This window comes from Delphinus delphis, chromosome 3 (assembly GCF_949987515.2).
Source record: "Delphinus delphis chromosome 3, mDelDel1.2, whole genome shotgun sequence".
Lineage (NCBI taxonomy): Eukaryota > Metazoa > Chordata > Mammalia > Artiodactyla > Delphinidae > Delphinus > Delphinus delphis.
Window position 1 is genome coordinate 108,689,504 of NC_082685.1, and position 26,785 is coordinate 108,716,288.

General features: G+C 34.7%; 1 protein-coding gene across 6 annotated transcripts in view; it reads left to right on the plus strand.

Moving 5' to 3' along the window:
- The window catches only part of SSBP2 (single stranded DNA binding protein 2), a 299,106-nt gene that overhangs the window by 236,813 nt on the left and 35,508 nt on the right, over positions 1–26,785 (plus strand). For 4 of the 6 annotated variants that reach the window (XM_060009206.1, XM_060009204.1, XM_060009201.1 and 1 more), the window contains 3 exons: positions 14,070–14,136; positions 14,860–14,930; positions 21,886–21,977. In XM_060009206.1, the coding sequence (XP_059865189.1) occupies positions 14,070–14,136; positions 14,860–14,930; positions 21,886–21,977 (230 nt within the window). The remainder of the gene's footprint in view (positions 1–14,069; positions 14,137–14,859; positions 14,931–21,885; positions 21,978–26,785) is intronic. The other 2 variants (XM_060009202.1, XM_060009205.1) reach the window with 1 other exon arrangement.

Here is a 26,785-nt window from a genome sequence, read left to right on the forward strand (position 1 = left end):
CAGAGAAGAAAACAAGCCATGATCATATATAAGTTCTATACAAGTGAGGTATAAGAATCTAGCACCAACATTCGAATTATACAGGTCCCAGAAGAAGAAGAGAAAAAGAAAGGGACTGAGAAAATATTTGAAGAGATTATAGTTGAAAACTTCCCTAATATGGGTAAGGAATAGTTAATCAAGTCCAGGAAGCACAGAGAATCCCATACAGGATAAATCCAAGGAGAAACACGCCAAGACACATATTAATCAAACTATCAAAAATTAAATACAAACAAAAAATATTAAAAGCAGCAAGGGAAAAATAACAGACAAGGGAATCCCCATAAGGTTAACAGCTGATCTTTCAGCAGAAACTTTGCAAGCCAGAAGGGAGTGGCAGGACATATTTAAAGTGATGAAAGGCAAAAACCTACAACCAAGATTACTCTACACAGCAAGGATCTCATTCAGATTTGATGGATAAATTAAAACCTTTACAGACAAGCAAAAGCTAAGAGAATACAGCACCACCAAACCCACTTTACAACAAATTCTAAAGGAACTTCTCTAGGCAGGAAACACAAGAGAAGGAAAAGACTCACAATAACAAAACCAAAACAATAAAGAAAACGGTAATAGGAACATATATATCTATAAGTGCCTTAAATGTAAATGGATTAAATGCTCCAACCAAAAGACATAGACTGGCTGAATGGAAACAAAAACAAGACCCATATATATGCTGTCGACAAAAGACCCACTTCAGACCTAGGGACACATACAGACTGAAAGTGAGGGGATGGAAAAAGATATTCCATGCAAATGGAAATCAAAAGAAAGCTGGAGTAACAATTCTCATATCAGACAAAATAGACTTTAAAACAAAGACTATTACAAGAGACAAAGAAGGAGACTACATAATGATCAAGGGATCAATCCAAGAAGAAGATATAACAATTGTAAATATTTATGCACCCAACATAGGAGCACATCAATACATAAGGCAAATGCTAACAGCCATAAAAGGGGAAATCAACAATAACACATTCATAGTAGGGGACTTTAACACCCCAGTTTCACCAATGGACAGATCATCCAAAATGAAAATAAATAAGGAAACACAAGCTTTAAATGATACATTAAACAAGATGGACTTAATTGATATTTATACGACATTCCATCCAAAAACAACAGAATACACATTGTTCTCAAGTGTTCCTGGAACATTCTCCAGGATAGATCATATCTTGGGTCACAAATCAAGCCTTGGTAAATTTAAGAAAATTGAAATCGTATCAAGTATCTTTTCTGACCACAATGCTATGAGACTAGATATCAAATCTGTAAAAAATACAAACACGTGGAGACTAAACAATACACTACTTAATAACGAAGAGATCACTGAAGAAATCAAAGAGGAAATCAAAAATTACCTAGAAAAAAATGACAATGAAAACATGATGACCCAAAACCTATGGGATGCAGCAAAAGCAGTTCTAAGAGGGAAGTTTATAGCACTACAACCCTACCTTAAGAAACAAGAAACATCTCAAATAAACAACCTAACCTTGCACCTAAAGCAATCAGAGAAAGAAGAACAAAAAACCCCAAAGTTAGCAGAAGGAAAGAAATCATAAAGACCAGATCAGAAATAAATGAAAAAGAAATGAAGAAAACAATAGCAAAGATCAATAAAACTAAAAGCTGGTTCTTTGAGAAGATAAACAAAATTGATAAACCATTAGCGAGACTCATCAAGAAAAAAAGGGAGAAGACTCAAATCAATAGAATTAGAAATGAAAAAGGAGAAGTAACAACTGACACTGAAGAAATACAAAGGATCATGAGAGATTACTACAAGCAACTATATGCCAATAAAATGGACTACCTGGAAGAAATGGGCAAATTCTTAGAAATGCACAACCTTCCGAGACTGAACCAGGAAGAAATAGAAAATATGAACAGACCAATCCCAAGCACTGAAATTGAAACTGTGATTAAAAACCTTCCAACAAACAAAAGCCCAGGACCAGATGGCTTCACAGGTGAATTTTATCAAACATTTAGAAAAGAGCTAACACCTATCCTTCTCAAACTCTTCTAAATTATAGCAGAGAGAGGAACACTCCCAAACTCATTCTACGAGGCCACCATCACCCGTATACCAAAACCAGACAAAGAGGTCACAAAGAAAGAAAACTACAGGCCAATATCACTGATGAACATAGATGCAAAAATCCTCAACAAAATACTAGCAAACAGAATCCAACAGCACATTAAAAGGATCATACACCATGATCAAGTGGGGTTTATCCCAGGAATGCAAGGATTCTTTAATATACTCAAATCAATCAATGTGTTAAACCATATTAACAAATTGAAGGAGAAAAACCATACAATCATCTCAATAGATGCAGAGAAAGCTTTTGACAAAATTCGACACCCATTTATGATAAAAACCCTGCAGAAAGTAGGCATAGAGGGAACTTACCTCAACATAATAAAGGCTATATATGACAAACGCACAGCCAACATTGTCCTCAATGGTGAAAAACTGAAACCATTTCCACTAAGATCAGGAACAAGACAAGGTTGCCTACTCTCACCACTATTATTCAACATAGCTTTGGAAGTTTTAGCCACAGCAATCAGAGAAGAAAAAGAAAGAAAAAGAATCCAAATCGGAAAAGAAGAAGAAAAGCTGTGACTGTTGGAAGATGACATGATAGTATACATAGAGAATCCTAAAGATGCTACCAGAAAACTGCTGGAGCTAATCAATGAATTTGGTAAAGTAGCAGGATACAAAATTAATGCACAGAAATCTCTTGCATTCCTATCCACTAATGATGAAAAATCTGAAAATGAAATTAAGAAAACACTCCCATTTACCATTTCAACAAAAAGAATAAAATATCTAGGAATAAACCTACCTAAGGAGACAAACGACCTGTATACAGAAAATTATAAGACACTGATGAAAGAAATTAAAGATGATACAAATAGATGGAGAGATATACCATGTTCTTGGTTTGGTAGAATCAACATTGTCAAAGTGACTGTACTACCCAAACCACACTACAGATTCAATGCAATCCCTATCAAACTACCACTGGCATTTTTCACAGAACTAGAACAAAAAATTTCACAATTTGTATGGAAACACAAAAGACCCCGAATAGCCAAAGCAATCTTGAGAACGAAAAACGGAGCTGGAGGAATCAGGCTCCCTGACTTCAGACTATACTACAAAGCTACAGTAATCAAGACAGTATGGTACTGGCACAAAAACAGAAAGATAGATCAATGGAACAGGATAGAAAGCCCAGAGATAAACCCACGCACATATGGTCACCTTATCTTTGATAAAGGAGGCAAGAATATACAGTGGAGAAAAGACAGCCTCTTCAATACGTGGTGCCAAGGAAACTGGACAGCTATATGTAAAAGAATGAAATTAGAACACTCCCTATTACCATACACAAAATAAACTCAAAATGGATTAAAGACCTAAATGTAAGGCCAGCCACTATAAAACTCTTAGAGGAAAACATAGGCAGAACACTCTATGACATAAATCACAGCAAGATCCTTTTCGACCCACCTTCTAGGGAAATGGAAATAAAAACAAAAATAAACAAATGGGACCTAATGAAACTTCAAAGCTTTTGCACAGCAAAGGAAACCATAAAGAAGACAAAAAGACAACCCTCAGAATGGGAGAAAATATTTGCAAATGAAGCAACTGACAAAGGATTAATCTGCAAAATTTACAAGCAGCTCATGTAGCTCAATATCAAAAAAACAAACAGCCCAATCCAAAAATGAACAGAAGACCTAAATAGACATTTTTCCAAAGAAGATATACAGATTGCCAACAAACACATGAAAGAATGCTCAACATCATTAATCATTAGAGAAATGCAAATCAAAACTAAAATGAGATATCATCTTACACCAGTCAGAATGGCCACCATCAAAAAATCTACAAACAATAAATGCTGGAGAGGGTGTGGAGAAAGGGAACCCTCTTGCACTGTTGGTGGGAATATAAATTGATACAGCCACTATGGAGAACAGTATGGAGGTTCCTTAAAAAACTAAAAATAGGGCTTCCCTGGTGGTGCAGTGGTTGAGAGTCCGCCTGCTGATGCAGGGGACACGGGTTCATACCCCGGTCTGGGAGGATCCCACATGCCGTGGAGCGGCTGGGCCCGTGAGCCATGGCCACTGAGTCTGTGCGTCTGGAGCCTGTGCTCTACAACAGGAGAGGCCACAACAGTGAGAGGCCCGCATACCGAAAAAAAAACAAAACTAAAAATAGAACTACCATACAACCCAGCAGTCCCACTACTGGGCATATACCCTGAGAAAACCATAATTCAAAGAGTCATGTATCAGAATGTTCATTGCAGCTCTCTTTACAATAGCCAGGACATGGAAGCAACCTAAGTGTTCATCAGCAGATGAATGGATAAAGATGTGGCCCGTATATACAATGGAATATTACTCAGCCATGAAAAGAAACAAAATTGAGTTATTTGTAGTGAGGTGGATGGACCTAGAGTCTGCCATACAGAGTGAAGTAAGTCAGAAAGAGAAAAACAAATACCATATGCTAACATATATATATGGAATCTAAAAAAAAGAAAAAATGGTCATGAAGAACCTAGGGGCAAGATCGGAATAAAGACACAGACCTACTAGAGAATGGAATTGAGGATACAGGGAGGGGGAAGGGTAAGCTGGGAGAAAGTGAGAGAGTGTGGCATGGACATATATACACTACCAAACGTAAAATAGATAGCTAGTGGGAAGCAGCCGCATAGCACAGAGAGATCAGCTCGGTGCTTTGTATCGCGCAGGGAGATCAGCTCGGTGCTTTGTGACCACCTAGAGGGGTAGGGTAGGGAGGGTGGGAGGGAGGGAGACGCAAGAGGGAAGAGATATGGGGACATATGTATAACTGATCCACTTTGTTATAAAGCAGAAACTAACACACCATTGTAAAGTAATTATACTCCAATAAAGATGTTAAAAAAAAAAAGAATCTATAAATGCACGTAAGAAGCCCTTACCCCCCCTGCATGCCAAGATATTCAGGGAGGCAGGGAGGAGTCATACGGTCATGCCACATAATGGTATAAAAGATAATTATAGATAAAGAAAATTTCATTAAAGATAATGAAAGCCAGGTTTCTCACTGTTGGAGAAAATACTTACAAACATAAGAAGGAAGAAGACTGAAAATAATCCTGAGGTTTTGGATTGTAATTGGACGTGTTTGATTGGTGTTAGAGAGTATGAATTTATGGTATGTGTATGTACCATACACACACACACACACACACAGATAGATATAAAATTAGTCATAAATTTATGTATGTACATATATATATGTGTGCACATATACACATAGATTTTCAAGTGCAGCATTTACTGAGAGAGCCAGAAGGCAATGTACTCAACTAAGAAGGAGCACTTTGAGAACCCAGATCTTGGTGCCTAAATGCTGTCCTCCACTAGAAGGAATCAGGACCCTTTGGAGAAAGGTCTGATTCCAGAGCTAGGCAAGGAGAAGTATGAAACGAACCTGGAACATCTCATACCAGTAAGGAAATGCTCAAAATATGATGGAAATGTTTCAAAAGGACAATAGAGCCAGCTTGAAGAGCCTCCCACTGGCCAGATCTTGCATAATTTAAATATTAAAATGAATGATGACAGTAAATAGATTATAACCCTTTGATTAGAATAGTAATCCATAAGTGTCAACGTATCAATCAGTAAGAAGGGAAAGCTGTTCCTTACAATGGAATGCCAACTAGTAAGCATAGAAAGAATGATACACATGCAGTGTTTCCATTTGGCAACTGTTACAGTGCTTGGGAGTTGTCAGTGGATGCTAAGGCTGATAAAGGATTGATGAGGAATGGGATATTAACAGTCTTGGAATAGCTCTAATACTGAATGTAACCAATTACAAAGGGGAAAAATCATGATCTAGTGTAGGACCTGGCAAACACCAACAGAATGAGATGATAAGGTTAACATCAACAGTAGCGGGATGAGTCAACATCATGTACCCTCTGATGTGATACACTGAGAAGAGTATAGCATCAGTTCTTCAGTATTCCTAAGAAAATAAGACCTGAGTCTGGGTCATGAAGAGACATCAGAGGATCATCCTGTAGAATTTAAGACTCATTCTTCAAAACTGTTCAGGCTATGATAGAGAAAGACTAAGGAAAGACCTGGAAGAGCATGAAGAGACATGACAACTAAATGCAATATGTGTTCCATGAGATCCTGGTCCCAGAAAGTAAAAAGAAACTGTTGAGACAGGTGGCAAAATTTAAATGGCGTCTGTGTGTTTTGGATGGTAGTGTTGTATCAATGGATTTCCTGACTTGAAAAGTTTTGTTGTGGTTATGTAGGAGAATATCCTTGCTTAGGGAACTAAACTCTGTGGTACTTAGAAGTGAAGAGGCATAATGTCTGCAACTTGCTCTCAAGTGGCAGATACGGTGAAATGTTAACTATTGGGCAGTCAGTGTCAGGGTATATGGGAATCCTTTGTACTGTCTGTGCAATTTTTCTGTAAGTTTGAAATTTTTAAAAATATATTTATATTTTAAAGCATATAGAAGGAGAATGTATGCCAAACTGGGATTATATGGAAGAATTTTGTTAGGAAATTATCCCTAAACTGAGATCTAAAATGTCAGAATGAGCACTTGAGGGTCTGTGACCTCCTAGAGAGACAAGAAAGTTTAGTTTTAGTTTGTGTTTAGTTTTGTTTTATTTTGCCTTTAATGGTTGGCATTTAGATATTGTTGACTGAGTACATGAATTGAAAAATCTGAAAGGAGTTTGGTATAACTGGAAGTTGGAATGTCAGCTTGGCAGTAGCAAGAAATTAGGCTGGAAAGGTAAGCAGGAAATAGGTCATTTAGTAGGAGATCAATAAATTGACATTGAGTGTGCTTGTAAACAAAAAAATCAAAGGATTACAAAAATGGCTTGAAAAATGGCAGTTCTCTACTGCATCCCAATGATAACAACTAGCGAAACAGTTCTGGTCTGGATAAATAAATTATTTAATATGAAATTTCCCTTGAAATATTTGAAATTTTAAACTAATGAAATAAGATATTCCTGCTTTTAAGTTAAATTAGTGAACCTTTATAGAAATTCTTGCCAGTTGTCAGGATTATGTGTATATATGTATACATACATGCTTCATAGGATCAGTATGCTTAAATCATTTATAGCTTGGTCCAGCTCTAAGTGCTTCTCAGATGACTATTAGAAACTTACAATTCAGTATGTATCCAGTATTGCACCCCTGCATAATATAAACCCTATCTGTTAATTGGCACCTTTTTTCAGTTCTAGTTCTCTTTTTCCATTCAGCCAAATTGTTTGAACTTAATTGGAGTATTATTTTTCTAAATAGTTTCTTAGGAAAATATGACTACCCAAAACAATATTCATTGGCCCCTTCGCATTTTAGTTCTGCTCCTATTATAATCCCCAGTGAGTAAAATAATCTATAGAAATAGCTTACATTTAAGAAGCAAAATTAATTTACCCTTAGTAAATTAATTTCGGGGAAAGGCATTATATATACTTCTCAAGAAGAAATAGGACAATTTTTGCCTAGATTTTGTTCCCAACAGTACCAATTTTCTTTGCCTGCAAACTGGGCAAAGTAGGATCATTTTAAAACTAAGAAATTATACTGGGTGTACAGACATATAAAATTCATAAATGAGTGTGAAATATAAGAAATCTTGTGTGGACACTGGTGGCAGAGGTACTAGGTACTCATTGACATGAACTTTCCTGGAGGCCGCCATTTTGATGCCAAAATCGGGCCCCACCCAACAGCCTGAAGGCTCCAGAGCTGGGATGCCTCACGCCAAACAACCAACAGGGCAGGAACACAGCCCCACCTGTCAGCACACAGACTGCCTAAAGTCGTCCTGAGCCAACAGCCACCTCTAAACACACCCCTTGACATGACCCTGCCCATCAGAAGGACAAGACCCAGCTGCACCCACCAGTGGGCAGACAACAGTCTCTCCCACCAGGAAGCCTGCACAAGTCTCTTAGACCAGCTTTGTCCACCAGGGGGCAGACACCAGAGGGAAGAGGAACTATAATCCTGCAGCATGGGGGATTGCAAACACAGAAAGTTAGACAAAATGAGATGGCAGAGGAATATGTCCCTGATGAAGGAAGAAGATAAAACTACAGAACAACTAAGTGGAGTGGATATAGGAAATCTACCCCAAAATGAATTCAGAGTAATGATAGTAAAGATGATCCAAAATCTCAGAAAAAGAATGGAAGCACAGATCAAGAAGATACAAGAAATGTTAACAAAGAGCTAGAAAGTATAAACAACAAACAGAGATGAACAATACAATAAGTGAAATGAAAAATACACTAGAAGGAATTAATAGCAGAATGAGGCAGAGAAACATATGAGTGAGCTGGAATACAGAATGGTGGAAATCACTGCTGCAGAACAGAATAAAGAAAAAAGAATGAAAAGAAATGAAGACAGGGAGGAATAGATTGGGAGTTTGGGATTGACACACTGCTATATTTAAAATAAAACGCCTTGCCATAAAAAAAAAAAAAATGACAGTCTAAGAGACAGCTAGGACAACATTGAACACACCAACATTCACATTATAGGAGTCCCAGAAGGAGAAGAGAGAGAGAAGGGGCCTGAGGAGATATTTGAGGAGATAATAGCTGAAAACTTCCCTAACATGGGAAAAGAAATAGTCACCCAACTCCAGGAAGCATAGAGTCCCATAGAGGATAAACCCAAGGAGGAACATGCTGAGACACATATTAATCAAATTGAGAAAAATTAAAGACAGAGAAAATATTAAAAGCAACAAGGGAAAAGCAACAAATAACATACAAGGAATCCCCATAAGGTTATCAGCTGATTTTTCAGCAGAAACGCTGCAGGCCAGAAGGGAATAGCACAATATATTTAAAGTGGTGAAAGGGAACAACCTACAACCAAGAATACTCTACCCGGCAAGGCTGTCCTTCACATTTGACGGAAAACTCAAAAGCTTTACAGACAAGCAAAAGGTAAGAGAATTCTGCACCACCAAACCAGCTGTACAAATACTAAAGGAAATTCTCTAGGCGAAAAAGAAAAGCCCACAACTAGAAACAAGAAAATTATGAATGGGAAAGCTTACCAGTAAAGGCAAACATACAGTAAAGATAGGAAATCATCCACACACAAATATGATATCAAAACCAGCAATCACAAGAAGAGTACAAATGCAGGATATTGGAAGTGCATTTGAAATTAAGAGATCGTGAACTTAAAACAATCTTGTATATGTATAGACTGCTATATCAAAACCTCATGGTAACCTCAAACCAAAAATCTACAACAGATATACACACAAAAAAGAAAAAGGAATCCAAACACAACATTAAAGATAGTCATCAGATCACAAGAGAAGAGAACAAAAGTGGAAGGGAATAAAAAGACCTACAGAAACAAATCCAAAACAATTAACAAAATGGCAATAAGAACATACATATCAGTAATTACCTTAAATATAAATGGATTAGTGCTCCAACCAAAACACACTGACTAGCTGAATGGATACAGAAACGAGACCTGTATATATGCTCTCTATAGGACACCCACTTCAGATCTAGGGACACATACAGAATGAAAGTGAGGGGATGGAACAAGGTATTCCATACAAATGGAAATCAAAAGAAAGCTGGAGTAGCAATACTAATATCAGACAAAACAGACTTTGAAATAAAGACTATTACAAGAGACAAGGACACTACATAATGATCAAGAGATCAATCCAAGAAGAAGATATAACAATTGTAAATATACATATACCAAAAATAGGAGCACCTCGATATATAAGGCAAACACAAACAGCCATAAAAGGAGAAATTGACAGTAACACAATAATAGTGGGGGACTTTAACACCCCACTTTCATCAATGGACAGATCATCCAGGCAGAAAATCAGTAAGGAAATCCAGGCTTTAAATGACACATTAGACCAGATGGACTTAATTGATATTTATGCATTCCATCTGAAAGCAGCAGAATATACATTCTTCTCAAGTGCACATAGAATATTCTCCAGGATAGATCACATGCTGGTCCATAAAGCAAGCCTTGGTAAATTTAAGAAAATTGAACTCATATTAAGCATCTTTTCCAACCACAATGCTGTGAGATTACGAGTCAGCAGCAAGAAAAAAACTGTAAAAATTTGTAAAACTGTAAAAATTGGTAGGAATCCACCTGCCAATGCCGGGGACACAGGTTCGATCCCTGGCCCGGGAAGATCCCACATGCCACAGAGCAACTAAGACTGTGCACCACAACTACTGAGCCTGTGCTCTAGAGCCCGCGAGCCACAACTACTGAGCCCGCATGCCACAACTACTGAAGCTCACGTGCCTAGAGCCCATGTTCTGCAACAAGAGAAGCCACCACAATGAGAAGCCCGTGCACCACAACAAACAGTAGCCCCTGCTCACCACAACTAGAGAAAGCCCACGCACAGCAACAAAGACCCAACACAGCCAAAAATAAATAAAATTAATTGAAAAAAATATCAGAACAGAAATAGAGACAAAGAAAACAATAGAAAAGATCAATGAAACTAAAAGCTGGTTCTTTGAAAAGATAAAATTGATACACCTTTAGCCAGACTCATCAAGAAAAAGGAGAGGGCTCAAGTCATTAAAATAAGAAGTGAAAAAGGAGAAGTTACCACAGACACCACAAAAATACAAAGGATCGTAAGAGACTACTGCAAGCAACTATATGCCACTAAAATGCCTAGAAGATTTGGACAAATTCTTAGAAAGGTACAATCTCCCAAAACTGAACCAGGAAGAAACAGAAAATATGAACAGACCAATCACAAGCACTGAAATTGAAACTGTGATTTAAAAATTCCCAACAAACAAAAGTCCAGGACCAGAAGGCTTCACAGGCAAATCCTATCAAACATTTAGAGAAGAGTTAACACTTATCCTTCTGAAACCATTGCAAAAAATTGCAGAGGAATGAACACTTCCAAACTCATTCAGTGAGGCCACCATCACCCTGATACTAAAACCAGACTAAGATACCACAAAAAAAGAAAATGACAGGCCAATATCACTGATGACCATAGGTGCAAAAAATCCTCAGCAGAATAGTAGCAAGCTGAATCCAACAATACATGAAAAAGATCATACACCATGATCAAATGGGATTTATCCCAGGGATGCAAGGATTTTTCAATATCTGCAAATCTATCAGTGTGATAACCACATCAACAAATTGAAGAATAAAAACCATATGATCGGACTTCCCTGGTGGCGCAGTGGTTAAGAATCTGCCTGCCAATGCAGGGGACACGGGTTCAAGCCCTGGTCCGGGAAGATCCCACATGCCGCAGAGCAGCTAAGCCCATGCACCACAACTACTGAGCCTGTGCTCTAGAGCCCACAAGCCATAACTACTGAGCCCATGTGCCACAACTACTGAAGCCCATGCACCTAGAGCCTGTGCTCTGCAACAAGAGAAGACACCGCAATGAGAAGCCTGCACACTGCAACGAAGAGTAGCCCCCACTCGCCATAACTAGAGAAAAGCCCACGTGCATCAGTGAAGACCCAACGCAGCCAAAAATAATTAATTAATTAAAACAAGAAACATGATCATCTTAATTGATGCAGAAAAAGCTTTTGACAAAATTCAACACCCGTTTATGATAAAAACTCTCCAGAAAGTGGACATAGAGAAAATATACCACAACATAGTAAAGGCCATATATGACAAACCCACAGCTAACATCATACTCAATAGTGAAAAGCTGAAAGCATTTCCTCAAAGATCAGGAGCAAGACAAGGATGTCCACTCTCAACACTTTTATTCAACATAGTTTTGGAAGTCCTAGCCACTGAAATCAGAGAAGAAGAATAAAGAAAAGGAATCCAAGTTAGAAAAGAAGTAAAACTGTCACTGTTTGCAGATGACATTATAGTATACATAGAAAATCCTAAAGATGCTACCAGAAAACTACTAGAGCTCATCAATGAATTCATTAAAGTTGCAGGACATAAAATTAATACACAGAAATCTGTTGCATTTGTATACACTAAAAACAAAAGATCATAAAGAGAAATTAAGGAAATAATCCCATTTACCATCAAACCAAAAAGAATAAAATACCTAGGAATAAACCTACCTAAGGAGGTAAAACACAAACAGATGGAAAGGTATATATGCCACGTTCTTGGATTGGAAGAATCAATGTTGTCAAAATGACTGCACTACCCAAGGCAACCTACTGATTCGGTGCAATTCCTATCAAATTACCAATGGCATTTTTGCAGATTTAGAACAAAAAATCTTAAAATTTGTACGGAAACCCAAAAGACCCTGAATAGCCAAAGCAACCTTGAGAAAGAAAAGTAGAGGTGGAGGAATCAGGTTCCCTGACTTCAGACTATACTACAAAGCTACAGTAATCAAGACAGTATGGTACTGACACAAAGACAGAAAAATAGATCAATGGAACAGGATAGAAAACACAGTCTCTTCAATAAGAGGTGCTGGGAAAACTGGACAGCTACATGTAAAGTAATGAAATTAGAACATTCTCTAACACCATGCACGAAAATAAACTCAAAATGGATTAAAGACCTAGATGTAAGATGGGATACTATAAAACTCTTAAAGGAAAACATAAGCAGAACACTCTTTGACATAAATTGCAGCAAAATCTTTTTGCATCCACCTCCTAGAGTAATGAAAATAAAAACAAAAAGAAACAAACGGGACCTAGTTAAACTTAAAAGCTTTTGCACAGCAAAGGAAACCATAAACAAAACGAAAAGACAACCCCCAGAAAGGGAGAAAATATTTGCAAATGATGTGACCAGCAAGGGATTAATCTCCAAAATATAGAAACAGCTCATGCAGCTCAGTATCAAAACAAACAACCAACCAATCAAAAAATGGACATATCTAAATAGATATTTCTCCAAAGAAGACATACAGATGGCCAAGAGGCACATGAAAAGGTGCTAAACATTGCTAATTATTAGAGAAATGCAAATCAAAACTACAATGAGGTATCACCTCACATCAGTCAGAATGGCCATCATCAAAAAGTCTACAAACAATAAATGCTGGAGAGGGTGTGGAGAAAAGGGAACCCTCCTACACTATTGGTGGGAATGTAAATTGGTACAGCCACTATGGAGAACACTGTGGAGGTTCCTCAAAAAACTAAAAATAGAGCTACCATATCATCCTGCAATCCCACTCCTGAGCATATATCCGGAGAAAACCATACTTAGAAAAGATACATGCACCCCAGTGTTCATTGCAGCACTATTTACAGTAGCCAAGACATGGAAGCAACCTAAACATCCATCAACAGATGAATGGATAAAGAAAATGTGGTACATATATACAGTGGACTCTTACTCAGCCATAAAAAAGAATGAAATAATGCCATTTGCAACAACATGGATAGACCTAGAGATTCTCATTCTAAGTGAAGTAGGTCAAAGAAAGACAAATATCATATGATATTACTTATATGTGGTATCTTAAAAAATGATACAAATTAACTTATTTACAAACAGGAATAGACTCACAGACTTAGAAAACAAACTTATGGTTATTGAAGGGGAAAGCTGTGGGGGAGGGATAAATTAGTAGGTTGGGGTTAACATATACACACTACTATATATAAAATGATAATCAGCAAGGACCTACTGTATAGCACAGGGAACTCTACTCAATATTCTGTAACCACCTATATGGGAAAAGAATTTGAAAAAGAATAGATACATGTATACTTATAGCTAAATCACTTTGCTGCACACCTGAAACTAACACAACATTGTAAATCAAATATATTCCAATAGAAAAAAAATACATGTTGAAAAAAAAATCTTATGAAATACTCAGATGCACTCTGTAATTGTTACAGCACTTATTTTATAAATAGTTACAATATTCCTTTTTATTTTGTTTTACTAAATATGCTAGGCTCTTGGAGGTGTCCCAGGAAGTCAGCCATTACTTCCCAGTGGAATGGACCCAACTCGACAACAAGGTGACTACTTGTAAAAGTGAAATTGATGTGCAAAATCTCAAAGGAAATCCTGTATTTTTTAAGGAAGGTTTTATTTGTACAGATATTCCATAATTATATCAGTTGCATTTTTACAGGTAACGTGGCCAAGTAATTATCTTTTTAGCTAACTCTTAATTATGTGTGATAGTGAGGGTAGTGATAACATAAGGAACAGAATAATTAAATATCCAGAATCTGTATTTTAACTAGTAACTTCTAAAACCTCTTGTATAACTTCAAACAAGTGAGACTCAAAGTGATTGTATCAATTGTGATTTTCTCTGCCTTTTTCAGATAGAGAGGTTAGTCCACCAGAAAGATAAGCAGGAGGAAAGAGGATGCTATGCAATAAGTAACTTACTTGGTAGTTTAACAAACCCAATAATCAGAGCTATTTAGGTACCACAAATATGTATGGCTCTATTATACTATTCCAAGAGAAAAAACGAGGAGCAAATGGTATGAGAGATGTAATTCAACACAGAATAGGAAGAACATTTCAATTTCAAGACATTAATGGAGAGTGTGGGTAAGTAGTGATAAGAGGTAGAAAACTGGCCATGGAAGCCAAGATGAGGTGATGTCAATAACTCAGTCCTTAGTAAATAAGATGTGACACCAGGCAGAGAGGAGGCTATAGCCTCCGGTTTAGCACTCATGCTCATTACATTGCTAATATCGTCATACTTTTTTTCTTTTTAGGACATCCAAATATGGGTGGGCCAATGCAGAGAATGACGCCTCCAAGAGGAATGGTGCCCTTAGGACCACAGGTAAATAAATAATCAGTGCAGGAAGCTAGAGGCTGAGTTTTTTGCCTTCATCTTATACAAACAAACTGTATTATTTGCTGGCTTCTAGTATATACAATAAAGGCTTAATAACATGGTTGTTAGGCTCTTGAGGACATATCTATGACATGTCCAAATTGATGTAACAACAAACCATATTTTAACAGGTGCTACACATATGCCTTTGGTACATTGGAGAAAACACATTGTGTAGAAATACATTATAGTAATTATTAAAAATGATAACTATTACCCTTTTGTTAGTTCTATTGAGGAAATATAAAAAATTATAGTAATTATTACAAAAGATAACTAAGATAAGTTAAATAAAACCTAGTTGACTGAATTAAATAGAATAAGCAGCATAAAATATATTTCTAAATCTTTTAAAGAATTCCATTGACTATTATATACTACCATATTTCTTTACAGAATATGCAATCAATAGAGAACCTTTTAGAAATAAACACTGAAATGGGTCTTACTGAACACGCATAATACTATCAGTATACATTAGATGTTAGCCTACTTCTGTATCAAAATTTCCCAGAAGTATACACCAAGATTGAACCTATTCAGCTATTGATTACATTTTTAAGTATGCTGCTCCAGGATATCACTTATTTTAGCTAAAACATCCCTCTGTCTCTCTTGGGAAAACTGCATGGGGTAGAAACTAATGTTGTAATGTTATATTTCAAAGAAACTAATCCAGAACTCCGAATTTTAAATTTCTTCCTCAAAGGTCAGAGGTTAGTGTATCATAACATTGGTTAAAAGAATGAATTGATTTACTTTCTTTATTCTTTCCAAGAACAGACTTTATAAGTGATAATTTTAGGAGCTTGTTTCATGTATCTGCTTTAAAAATGTTAAGTATTTTGTTGTGTACCCAAAGGAGTCAGAGAATTAAGAATCTAACACCCATTGGTCTTAAGCTTTTTTCAGCTTAAGACCAATGTAGTGAAGAGGGATAGTAGTTATCTATTGGAATAACTGAATTCCTAGAAGAAATATATATAATTTGATTCTCAGGTAAATGTGACTTAGACCAAGGAGTTACTGCCAACATGTAATAATATACAGTTGACCCTTGAATAACATGGGAGTTAGGGGTACCAAACCACTGTGCAGTCGAAAATCCAGGTATAACTTTTGACTCCCTAAAACTTAACTAATAGCCTACTGTTAACTGGAAGCCTTACCAATAACATACGTAGTCAATTAACACATGTTTTATATATTGTTTGTATTATATACTGTATTCTTACAATAAGGTAAGCTAGAGAAAAGAAAATGTTATTACAGAACTCAAGAAAATACATTTACTGTACTGCACTATATTTTTCGATACCATAAGTTTATATCATCTGTTTATAAGATGAATCATCTTTCAGCATCTTCATCAATGTTGTCTTAAATGATACAAAACACTGTAGATATTATATATATTTCTAACACGGGACATCAAAAATGAAAAGATCATGTGAAAAAAATTCCTATTTATTTACAGGTATAACAATTCATGCATTGATAACAAAGAAGCAGCAATATGATAGCTTTATGGTAAACTAGCGTAATAATCAATGATTGCTTCATCATAGCCTATCCTATACACTAATGAATGAATCATTATAACATTTTTAAGGCATACAGTATTACAGTCATATTCACAATACAGTATTGTGAACATTGTTACATTTTTTTAAACCACTTACATGTGATGATAGGCTGATACATAGTTTCTCCTGTTGGGGTTGGTGGCAGGGGGAAGAGGGAGAGAGAGAGAGAGGCACATACTGTATAGTAATGTAGTTCTTTGAAAGCAAAATTATAAAACAGTAAGAAAACACATTATTAATTTTATATTACATACCACTCCCCTTATGCTTATATAAGGATGGACTTATGTCTACATGTATTTTATGCGTTCATGACATACCTAACTTTTTCTTAATTTTTTAGATATTTCTAGGCTATGTGGTTCCTCTGCAAGTTTTTTCAAATTGTCACAAATCTACAAAAAATTTTCCAATAATGTATTTATTGAAAAAAATCCACGTATAAGTGGACTGGAACAATTCAAACCCATGTTGTTCAAGGGTCAACTGTATATATAGTCTGTATTGGGACATGAAGCACAAATTTTTCAGAGATACCATATTACATGATAAGAAAAAGTTTTATGTAAATATTTGTGGGATCTTCAAAGTCATAAAAAACCCATTTCTTTTATTTAGGCTCAGTTATTTTCTATGTATTTTCTTAAGATCTTATAAAACCCTAATTTAGATATTTAAATTATTTTTTCCTATTTCTACTCATGTTAAGGATGATGATTTTTATGACCAACCATCATTAATCTATTAATGGCAGTCAGAATTTATAAGATCTGTAGGATATTTCACTGAATGAATATACTTTTAGTCTTTAATGAGCTAAGCCAACCAGTTTAGCTATATACAACTTGAAGGATTTTTTTCCTCAAAAGATTTTCATAACAGATGCATTTTAAATATACATCAAAAGTTGATGCCTGTAATTTATTCTTCATTCAGTTCTCTTACTTTTCAGCTAGCTGCTCTTTGAGTTTTTGTCATTCCAGACCAATATTTTCAATACTTTTAAAAATTAGAGTCTGATTTGAGTCAGTTTTGCAGTGTTTGAAAGATGAACCAATGCTCACCTAAGCTGTATGAATACTTAGATCTCATTTGAAAATGCAGAAGTAAAAAGCATATTGGTCTTTATATTTTATAAATATCTAGCCAAATATGTATGTGTTTTGTGTTATAAGTAAATTATGACAGAAAGTAAGAAAACATTTCTGGGGACTAATTGCTTATTGAAGAGTTTAACTAAGTTTATCATATAAGTATGAATTCTTTTCATTTTCACACCCAAAGAGAGTAGTTTATTTCTTCCATTTGGATTAATATCATTGCTATCTATTTCTTTATAATTTGGAGGAAGTAAAGTGTTTTGGTGTGAATTTACCTCAGAAACCAGAAATACCTACAACAACTTTTAAAATCACAGTATATAAGTATAAAAGGTTAAAGTAAATTATTTATAAATATCATGTACTTAAATGAAAATAGGAATCATATTCATATGAATGGTATAATAGGTAAAAAGTGAAGTAAAATTATTTGAATTAAGGGATTCTTGTAAGGTATTTACTCATAACACCTGGTATATGTAACATATGGATTTGAACTGTGAGCTTTATAATAAAAGTTAGCTGTGTTTCTTAAAAGATAATAGAAAAACAACTCTCATGACAGATATTTAATCCTATGGATGCTACTCAAGAACAGAATGTGTCTGCTTTTTTTGTATCCGAATTATAGAAACAGTCTCTTGAATATTGTTTCTAGCTTTATGCAAAATAAAATACATACCTCCTTTGTATCATAGATATGAGATACATAGATATTATGTATCATAATATCATAGATATTATTTCCACTATTTTTTCAGCTTAGGACCAATGTGGTGAAGAGGGACAGCAGTTATCTATTGGAATAATTGAATTCCTAGAAGAAATATATATAATTTGATTCTCAGACAATGCTGATGTAGGCAAAGTGCACACCTAGAACATAGTAAATATGTGATTAAAACCTACTGCATGGATGAAGAAATAAAACTTTGCTCCAAATGCTGGCATATTTCTTCCACCCCTTAATCTATTTTAAATCTACGTTCAGTAGTAATACACGATTTTTAGATTGATATCAGTATCCTTTCAATAAAAAATGTCTTCCCTAATGCCATATTTGAAGTAATTTTTCTACTTGGCTTTTATAATAAGGTATACTTAGCTTGTCTGTGTTCTTAGGCTCAGCAGGTACCATATGATTAACAGAAAAATTCAACAAGACTGTCCAACTAGTTCTAATTCCTCTAGAAATCTGAAGGATAAATGAGTTATATACAAGTAGGAACATATCATGATTTCCAAATCAAATACTTGGGGTGGAGAAATAGTGAGATGGAAATATATGATAGGCTCTCATGTAAAGAGAGAGTAAACTAATTCTGTATTTTCAAATCTAAGATGGGAAGTGGAATTTAGCTCAGTGTGGGGAAGAACTTGCTAGAAATTAAACTGCCCAATCATGGAAAAACTCTTTATAAACTTTCCAAGCAGAGTCTGAACAGCCCTTTTGTCAGGAGCGTTGCATTGGGAGAGAGATTAAACCAGATGGAATTGTATAGTTGCCATCAGCTTTAAAATTCAGTGATTCAAAATTAGCTCTTCACATTCTGCCTTTGTTACCAGTTAGAAAGCTAGTTGTTATTCTATCTTATCTTCCTGTTCTCTATATGCTTCAGATTGTTCACAAAATGAAAATATTTTGTAAGTCTATCAAAATATGTGTTGGATAATTTCTTACTCATTTCCTATGACACTTGTGCACTGTCATACTTGAGCACTGGATGCACAAAGATGAGTAATACAGACTCTACCTTCAGGTACTTATTCTTTAGCAGGAGATTCAGATACATAAAGAAAAACTATTAGGCAGTAGGAAAAAAGTCAAGAAAAGAAATACGTGTACTCTGTCAGGGAGTCACTATGTCACAAGCATGTTAGGGTTGAGGGCTCAAGGGAAAATGAGAAGACTCATTTAAGTCAGTCCCTTATTAACAGTGATAAGAGTTAACAGCTACAGTTTTTGAGCACCAGGTATCATGCTTTTAATGCACCAAGCACTTTAATATGCGTTTTGTATGACTTCATTTTTCCTCCAACAAGCTTATAAGAGATATTTTCACTTTACAGATAAGGAAATAAAGGTTGAGCAGATCATTGGGAGAATCATTGGCCCGCAATCACACATATAGAAAGAGGAGAAGAGGAAATAGGGCAGGGGCAAGAGAGATTCAAACCAGTATCTTTCCATGTCCAGAGCTAGAAGGAAAACTAACATTTTCCTTGATAAAACACAGACCAACTAAGATCAAAAATGAGGAGCAACCTTTTGTGTGAAGAATTTCTATTATACTCTACCATTCAGATTTCGTTCCCAGTGACTAACTTTCTTCTCAGAGACTCCTTGGTAATACTGCTGCTGCCACCCCCATGCTTGTTCCAGAGGTTAAGAGAAATAGCTATCTCTTTAACCAGTGACTCAAGTGTGGATAGACACCATTCTCTTATCCCATAGCATACACAATTGAGATGTTTAAATAAGATTTCTTGAAATTAAAAGTAAATAAAAAATGAGAAGAGCATGTAATTAGGTAATTTATTTACAAACTGTGGCTTACTCTCTGGAGTTAACAGACCTTCTCTCATTGAATATTTCCTTGTCATCTTAGCACCTACTACACAGAAGGCCATAGCAGATGAGTTATCATGAGTGTAAAAGCGTACTGCATGTTTCTGAACCACAAGAAATTCAGCAGTCTGGAGGGTATAGTTGGGAGTAGGGGAAGAAGGTAAATATTATAGGAAATGGGGGCAGGAAATATAGGCTAGAGCTGATCTGTGAATAACACCATAGACCCATGCTGAAGTACAGACTTTATTTGATAGGCAGTGTGGGGCATCATGGCTTTTAAGTGACATAAATAGGACTGAGTTTAAGAAGCACAGTTCTGGAGGCAGTATGGAGAATAGATGGGGAAGGGGAGAGGCTAAGTCAGAGAGACCAACTAAGTACAGTAGTCTCGGTAAATGACAGAGATGAGTGATACAAAGGAGGGCAGTATTTCAAGAGCTATTTTACAGGTAGAATCAATAGACTTTGGTAACTTGACTGGATATGGAAATTGAAATAAAAGGAAGAAATATCAAGCTCTCAGAGGCTCTTAGCCTGGACTGCTGCATAGAAGGTGACGCCACAGAACTGACTGAGGAAGGCAGTATAAAGAACACAGCTGTGAGAAGATAAAATTGAGGTTACCTTTAGGTATGTTGAGTGTGAAATGGTATCCAGATAGAAACAGCTGATATGAAGTTCAACATATGAGTTATCTAAGAGCTTAGGAGAGACATCATGACAAAATAGATTTGAAATTCCTAACATATAAATAATTGTTGAACTAATGGTAGCAGGTAAGAGTACCCATAAATGTGTATTTATTTAAAAGAATTCTGTGGCTAGAACTTGGGGAAAAGCAACATTTTTAAGAGCTAGCAAAGGAGCCAGCAAAGGAGATTGAAGAAGAGTGATCAGAAATGTTGGAGGAATAGGTGGTGTCAGAAAACTGAGCATGAAAGTAGTTGATGATGTCAAAATATATTAATATGATAATGTTAAAAGTAGTCTTTTGGCCCTTGTGGAAACTAAACTAAGCTAAGCTGATAATGCATGTTAAAACATTAAAATATTTTTATCCTTTGAATGCACATAATAGATATTGACAGAAGCCTGTTGAGTCATATAATTCACGCATACATATTTGAAGTATACTTTAGTGTTCATATATTTTTGTGTATCTGTATATTTGTACATTTCTCTCTTGGATATATTATTTTGTGAACAGAAGTTTGTATTCCACTTTCTTATGCTGGATTCACCTATTTGTTTTCAGACTTTATGTAATTTTTCTGAGTCAGACAATTTCAAACATGTTGACTAAGTCCTTTCTTTAAAAACAGAGTTTGGGATTTATGAAATATTTTGTTGAAAAAGTTCACTGTTGTACAGATATCAGGAAATTAATAAAGATATGTTGAATATTATAATTGCAACTATACCTTAATCACTTAACATGCTCCAATGATTGTACATATTCATGTAGTTTTTAAAAGGCACAAACCAAAGTAATTGTTAAAATAGAAGCAAAAGTACAAGAGTGGACCCTTCTGAGAATGAATTGCACAGGCCTTATCCCATCAGCAGTTATGTAGGGAAATCATTAACCTGCTCTCCTTTCTTTCCCCCCTCCTCTTTGGTTTTGTTTTTTTGTTTTGTGGTAGTCTGACCCTTGGTTATCATTACAGAACTATGGAGGTGCAATGAGACCCCCACTGAATGCTTTAGGTGGCCCTGGAATGCCTGGAATGAACATGTAAGCAAAATGCTATATTATCCTGTAAAGTGTTCTCTTTTCTGTCTTCTAAAGTCACACCAATTTGCAACACAATTTAAGCTCAATTTCTGTGTAGTATAAAATGAAACTGTAGTATAAATGGACTGAACATGAGCTGTAGCATTTGCTTCATTTTCACAACATATTCTCCATGTTTTTCTTCCTTCCCTTGCAACCCTTAATTTTTTTCCATTTTCAAATGCCACAAATGCCAACTTTTAGCCTGATTTTCATGTTTATCATAAAAATGAGTCTTTTATAAATAAGCACATAATATTTATGTAGTCCATACAAAAGTATGAAGAGATGATGACGCCAGGACCATGACTTGACTTTACAGAAGTAGATGATGGAATATCGTTCATTTTAACACATATAGCGTGATTCCTATGAGTTTTAAATTCTTATAAATATATATATATGTCTTTACTTTTGTTTTGTTGGGACCATTGTTAACCGAGGAAGAAGTCTCTCTGGTAGTTTCTTCTTTATTAAAGAACTTTCCATAGTATACTTTCTTTTGAAAATTCAAAATATACTTAGGGAGTAAACTAACAGTTTTTTTTGTTTTTTGTACTGAAAGGGCCTTTCAAGCCCAAAGAGAGTAGTTGCTTCTATCAGCCAATATAATGCAATTTGTTAAGGATTTTTTATTTATTTTTCATTATCTTACTAGCCCTCAAAGTTCCATATACACCCAGAACTTGTGAATGACTTTCATTAATTGATTAGAGGATCCAAGTCCATGATGTAGCCTAAAGAAAATTTATCAGAAATAATGAAAGAGCTCTATATAGGGTTCTGGGTAGTCTCCTCTAATATATTTCCCATTAGTCCATGTTTTGGTTACCTACCTATCAAATTAAACAACTCTGCCATCATTTAATAGCATTGAATATATGAGCTCTTTTGATGTACATAGGGATTTGTTTAAGTTTCTGGAACCATTTTCATGGAAAGCAGTTTTGCCTAAAATAGAAAATAGGTTAATAGGTGGATACCAGCCAGGCTCAAAACTAACAGAACAAGGGGAAAAAGTAGGTCAAATTTTCCTATCATGTCTTCTTACTTTTAAAGTAAAAATGGATAGACATGAAGTCTGACTTTTCTTAAATTCCTCAAAGGTTTAGGCTTATTAATGGTTTCTACAAAAAGGAGTGATATCTTGTGCTTATATCAAAAGCTGAAACTCTTAACAATAGGATTTAGATACATATAAAATTTACCTACCTAAGATTCTGACTTTAAAATAGAATGCCTTTTAAAGAATAATTTTGAATACTATGTATAGAGGTAAGGAGTATACATTTTGAATGCTATGATCAACCCAAAATTCTCTTTAAATGTTAAGAATGTATCTAATATCATTTTGTAGTGATGTGGTTGACTTTAGATCAACACAGTTTTGCTAGTATAGAGGAAAGTTATTCTCATATGACTATTAAGAGACTCAAATAGCTTAAAATTGTCGCATTCCTTTCTCACATACATTTAAACAGATACATAAGGGTACATTTAATTCCCTGGACTATGGAGACTAAAAGTATGGCTGAAAATTTCAAATGATTATTTTTATTCATATTTGGGTTTCTCATTTAAATATACCCAGATATTTTAAAATATTTTTATTACATAATATTTTACTATTTATATAATATCTGTTTTTTAAAGAGCCTTTAAGCTTTACAGACTCAAATTTCCATTATTTGTTACTGTTGACTGTTATTTGGAGTCTTATACCATTTTCAGTTTTCTATAGATTAGGATTCAAGGACAATGAAATCACAAATATTTCCCTCTAACAAGGAAAGTTCTGAAGTATGGAAGGTCCAACCAGAGAGACTCATTCTCTTATTGATATTGGCCCCAAGAAAGCAAAAGTGAATTTAACAATAAAACATATTATTGTCTCCATTGTACTCAATAAATTTTATTGAAATTCACTTCATAATTTATTATTGTTAAAACAAACTAAATCTTACTGTATTATGGCAAGTAAGTATTTCTAACTGGAATTATGGCTCCCTTCATGTCACTGTTTTACATGTTGGCTAACTTAAAAATTAAAGGAAAAGGCATTAGAATAGTGTTACCTTAGGCTATGTTTTTAAGAGTCTAAGATATTTGTGTGTTGGGATCAGGAGGGATCTACTGGAGGATCATATCTGGATGAGGTTTCTTTAGCTCGTCACTTTTTATTATTTGACACCAAAGTATAATGACAGTAAAGAATACCAAACCCCGGTCATTAAAGTAACTAAATACCATAGTCTGTAACTGCAGCTTTCTCTCTTATATTGACACCAAACCATTGGGAACAAAATTCTGATAATTTTGTTGTTAAAAAAATATTGGTGACCTCTAAAGAAAATAGTTATTCTGATATGATTTTTACATTTCCATGCTCCAAACTCAGGATAAATCATATGTAGTGTCACCTAAAATTAAAATAAGAGTATACTTTTAATGTTTATATAACTAGTATTATATATTTAGAAAAAAATTTAATATCCATTTCAGTAGTTTAAAGTAGAATTTACAAACAACAGCCACAATGTAAATGTTTTCAAATGCATTATAGATTATTTTTTAAAGAAAATTATATTTCTAAATAAACTACAGTTTTACAAATTTCAAAAGAGTGTAGGATTCAGTATTAAAATATTTCTAATTCAACTTTGTATACCTTGCTATTTTATAGAAACTAAGAGGACAAATAATTTCAAAGGATCTAGACTTTCTTGTTCTAAATCACATCCTATAGAATTATAAGGTTTGTATGGTTATTATCTCGAAATGACTGAATTACAGAAAAAAAAGAGAATTTTTCTCTTTGGTAGTCATGGTTGCCTTGATTTAATCATATCCATATACCCTTACGAAAAATTAAAGACTTCTTTTAAATTTCATTTTTCTCTTTATTTTTAAATGAGGCTAACCTGATTCTACTTCAAATTATACTTATGTAGAAATGTACATTCAAAATAATGCCTGTGTAATAGTTTGTAGATTACTCTCTTGATAATACTGATGGCCCTCAAAAGGAGTAGGAATTACCACACTTAAGAAGTTGTTCTAATAGAACTACTCACTACTATAACCCCCACTTTATTTAGCGGTATTTGCAAAACTGAAAATGTTTTCAAACACAATGGTAATGGTGGGGTAAATTTAGCTTATTCAAATGAGTTAACATTTAACCCATTACATTAAAATGTAACAATATGAAATACATGGTGAGCTGAGATTAGATTAGTATTTGTCAAACAATTGAACTGCATAAAAGGTATTTTATGGTTCTTAGAATAAATTTAACATTTAACTTCATCTTATTTAATTTGTATTTACTTAAGTAAAATGTTTAATTATTTTAACATTTAGTTTAGCACATTAATTTAACATTAAACAAATTTTTAACTAACAAAATTATTTTATATTTAATATCTCTTATTCATACAGTCCTTGTTTAAACATAATATTTCAAAATATGAGATTGTCTGCATGTTGTTGCATACAAATTTTTCCCATGATTTGGATATATAGTATATTTTTATGTTGTTTTAAGATAAATATTTTCCAATTTCTTTACTGTGTTTTATTTAACGTCAAACAAGTCAAGTGTTTTACTTGATCAGCGTATATCTTATGCTTTACCTCAGTTTCTGTCCATTAAGACACTGAATCCTCTATGTAAAATCACCTTTCCAAAGTGTTCCAGTAACTAATTGTAAAGTCCTCGTCATTATCCTAGAGAGGAACTATTTCCAGAGACAATACACGTGCCCCTCACCTTTTCCCTATGCATGATACTTCGACCAAGTCCATTCTGGTCAAAAGGGGACTTGCACTTGGGCATCCTAATAGAGCCTAAGGACACAATTTTTCATGCCCTTCCCTGCTGTTTACATTCCTGGGGAACCCCAAAATAATACCCAGAACAGTTCTAAATATTCCAAGCAAACATGGGTAATATAGCTAACTTGGACAGCCTCTATCTAGCATTTAGAACTTTAGGTTTAAGGTCCCTAGGATAAGAATCAGGGGACTTTTTTTAAATTAAAAAATGTCACAGTGTTTTCATTGAGATTAGAGGAAAAAGGGGAATTTTGAGTGACTCTAATTAGAGAAGACCTGCTGACAGTAGTCTACTTTTCATCAGGCAGTATATATTCAGGTACACTTAATACTAAAAAGCAAATGGACAAGAGATGTTTTTAATTTAATTAGGCATTAATTTTGTTTTAAAAGCTTTATGTCCTTTTAAGCTATAGAATAGGGAACATTCTCCCTCGCCCTAACATGAAGTAATATATTGACATACATGAGCATAGATTACCTCCTATTTTTCCCCAAGATTTACCCTGGCCACTATCTTGAACTACAATTATGAAAACAAGAAATGTGTTTCCCTTGTTTAATAGTAACCAAATCATCACCAGCACCGAAAGATAGATTGATATATAGATGTATAAAGTAACATGATATTCTATGCAATTTTTTGAAGAGGAGGCAAATTTAGATACCTACTATGTACATTTATTCATTTGTAGCTTAAGAGCAATCATTTTATGTATAATGATATTTCACAAATAATTTCATTTTCATTTTGTATGATACATGCAGCACTTATTATTGTCACAATTATCTTTTATATTTATCTCATAATTAGTGATGAAGCTGTTTAAAACAGCTGTAAAACAGTGAAAGCTGTTTGGGGGAATGATAAAATTTTTGGATTTTAGAAATTAAAAAGCTGTGAAAACATAAAGAGTAATTTCAGTGCTGGA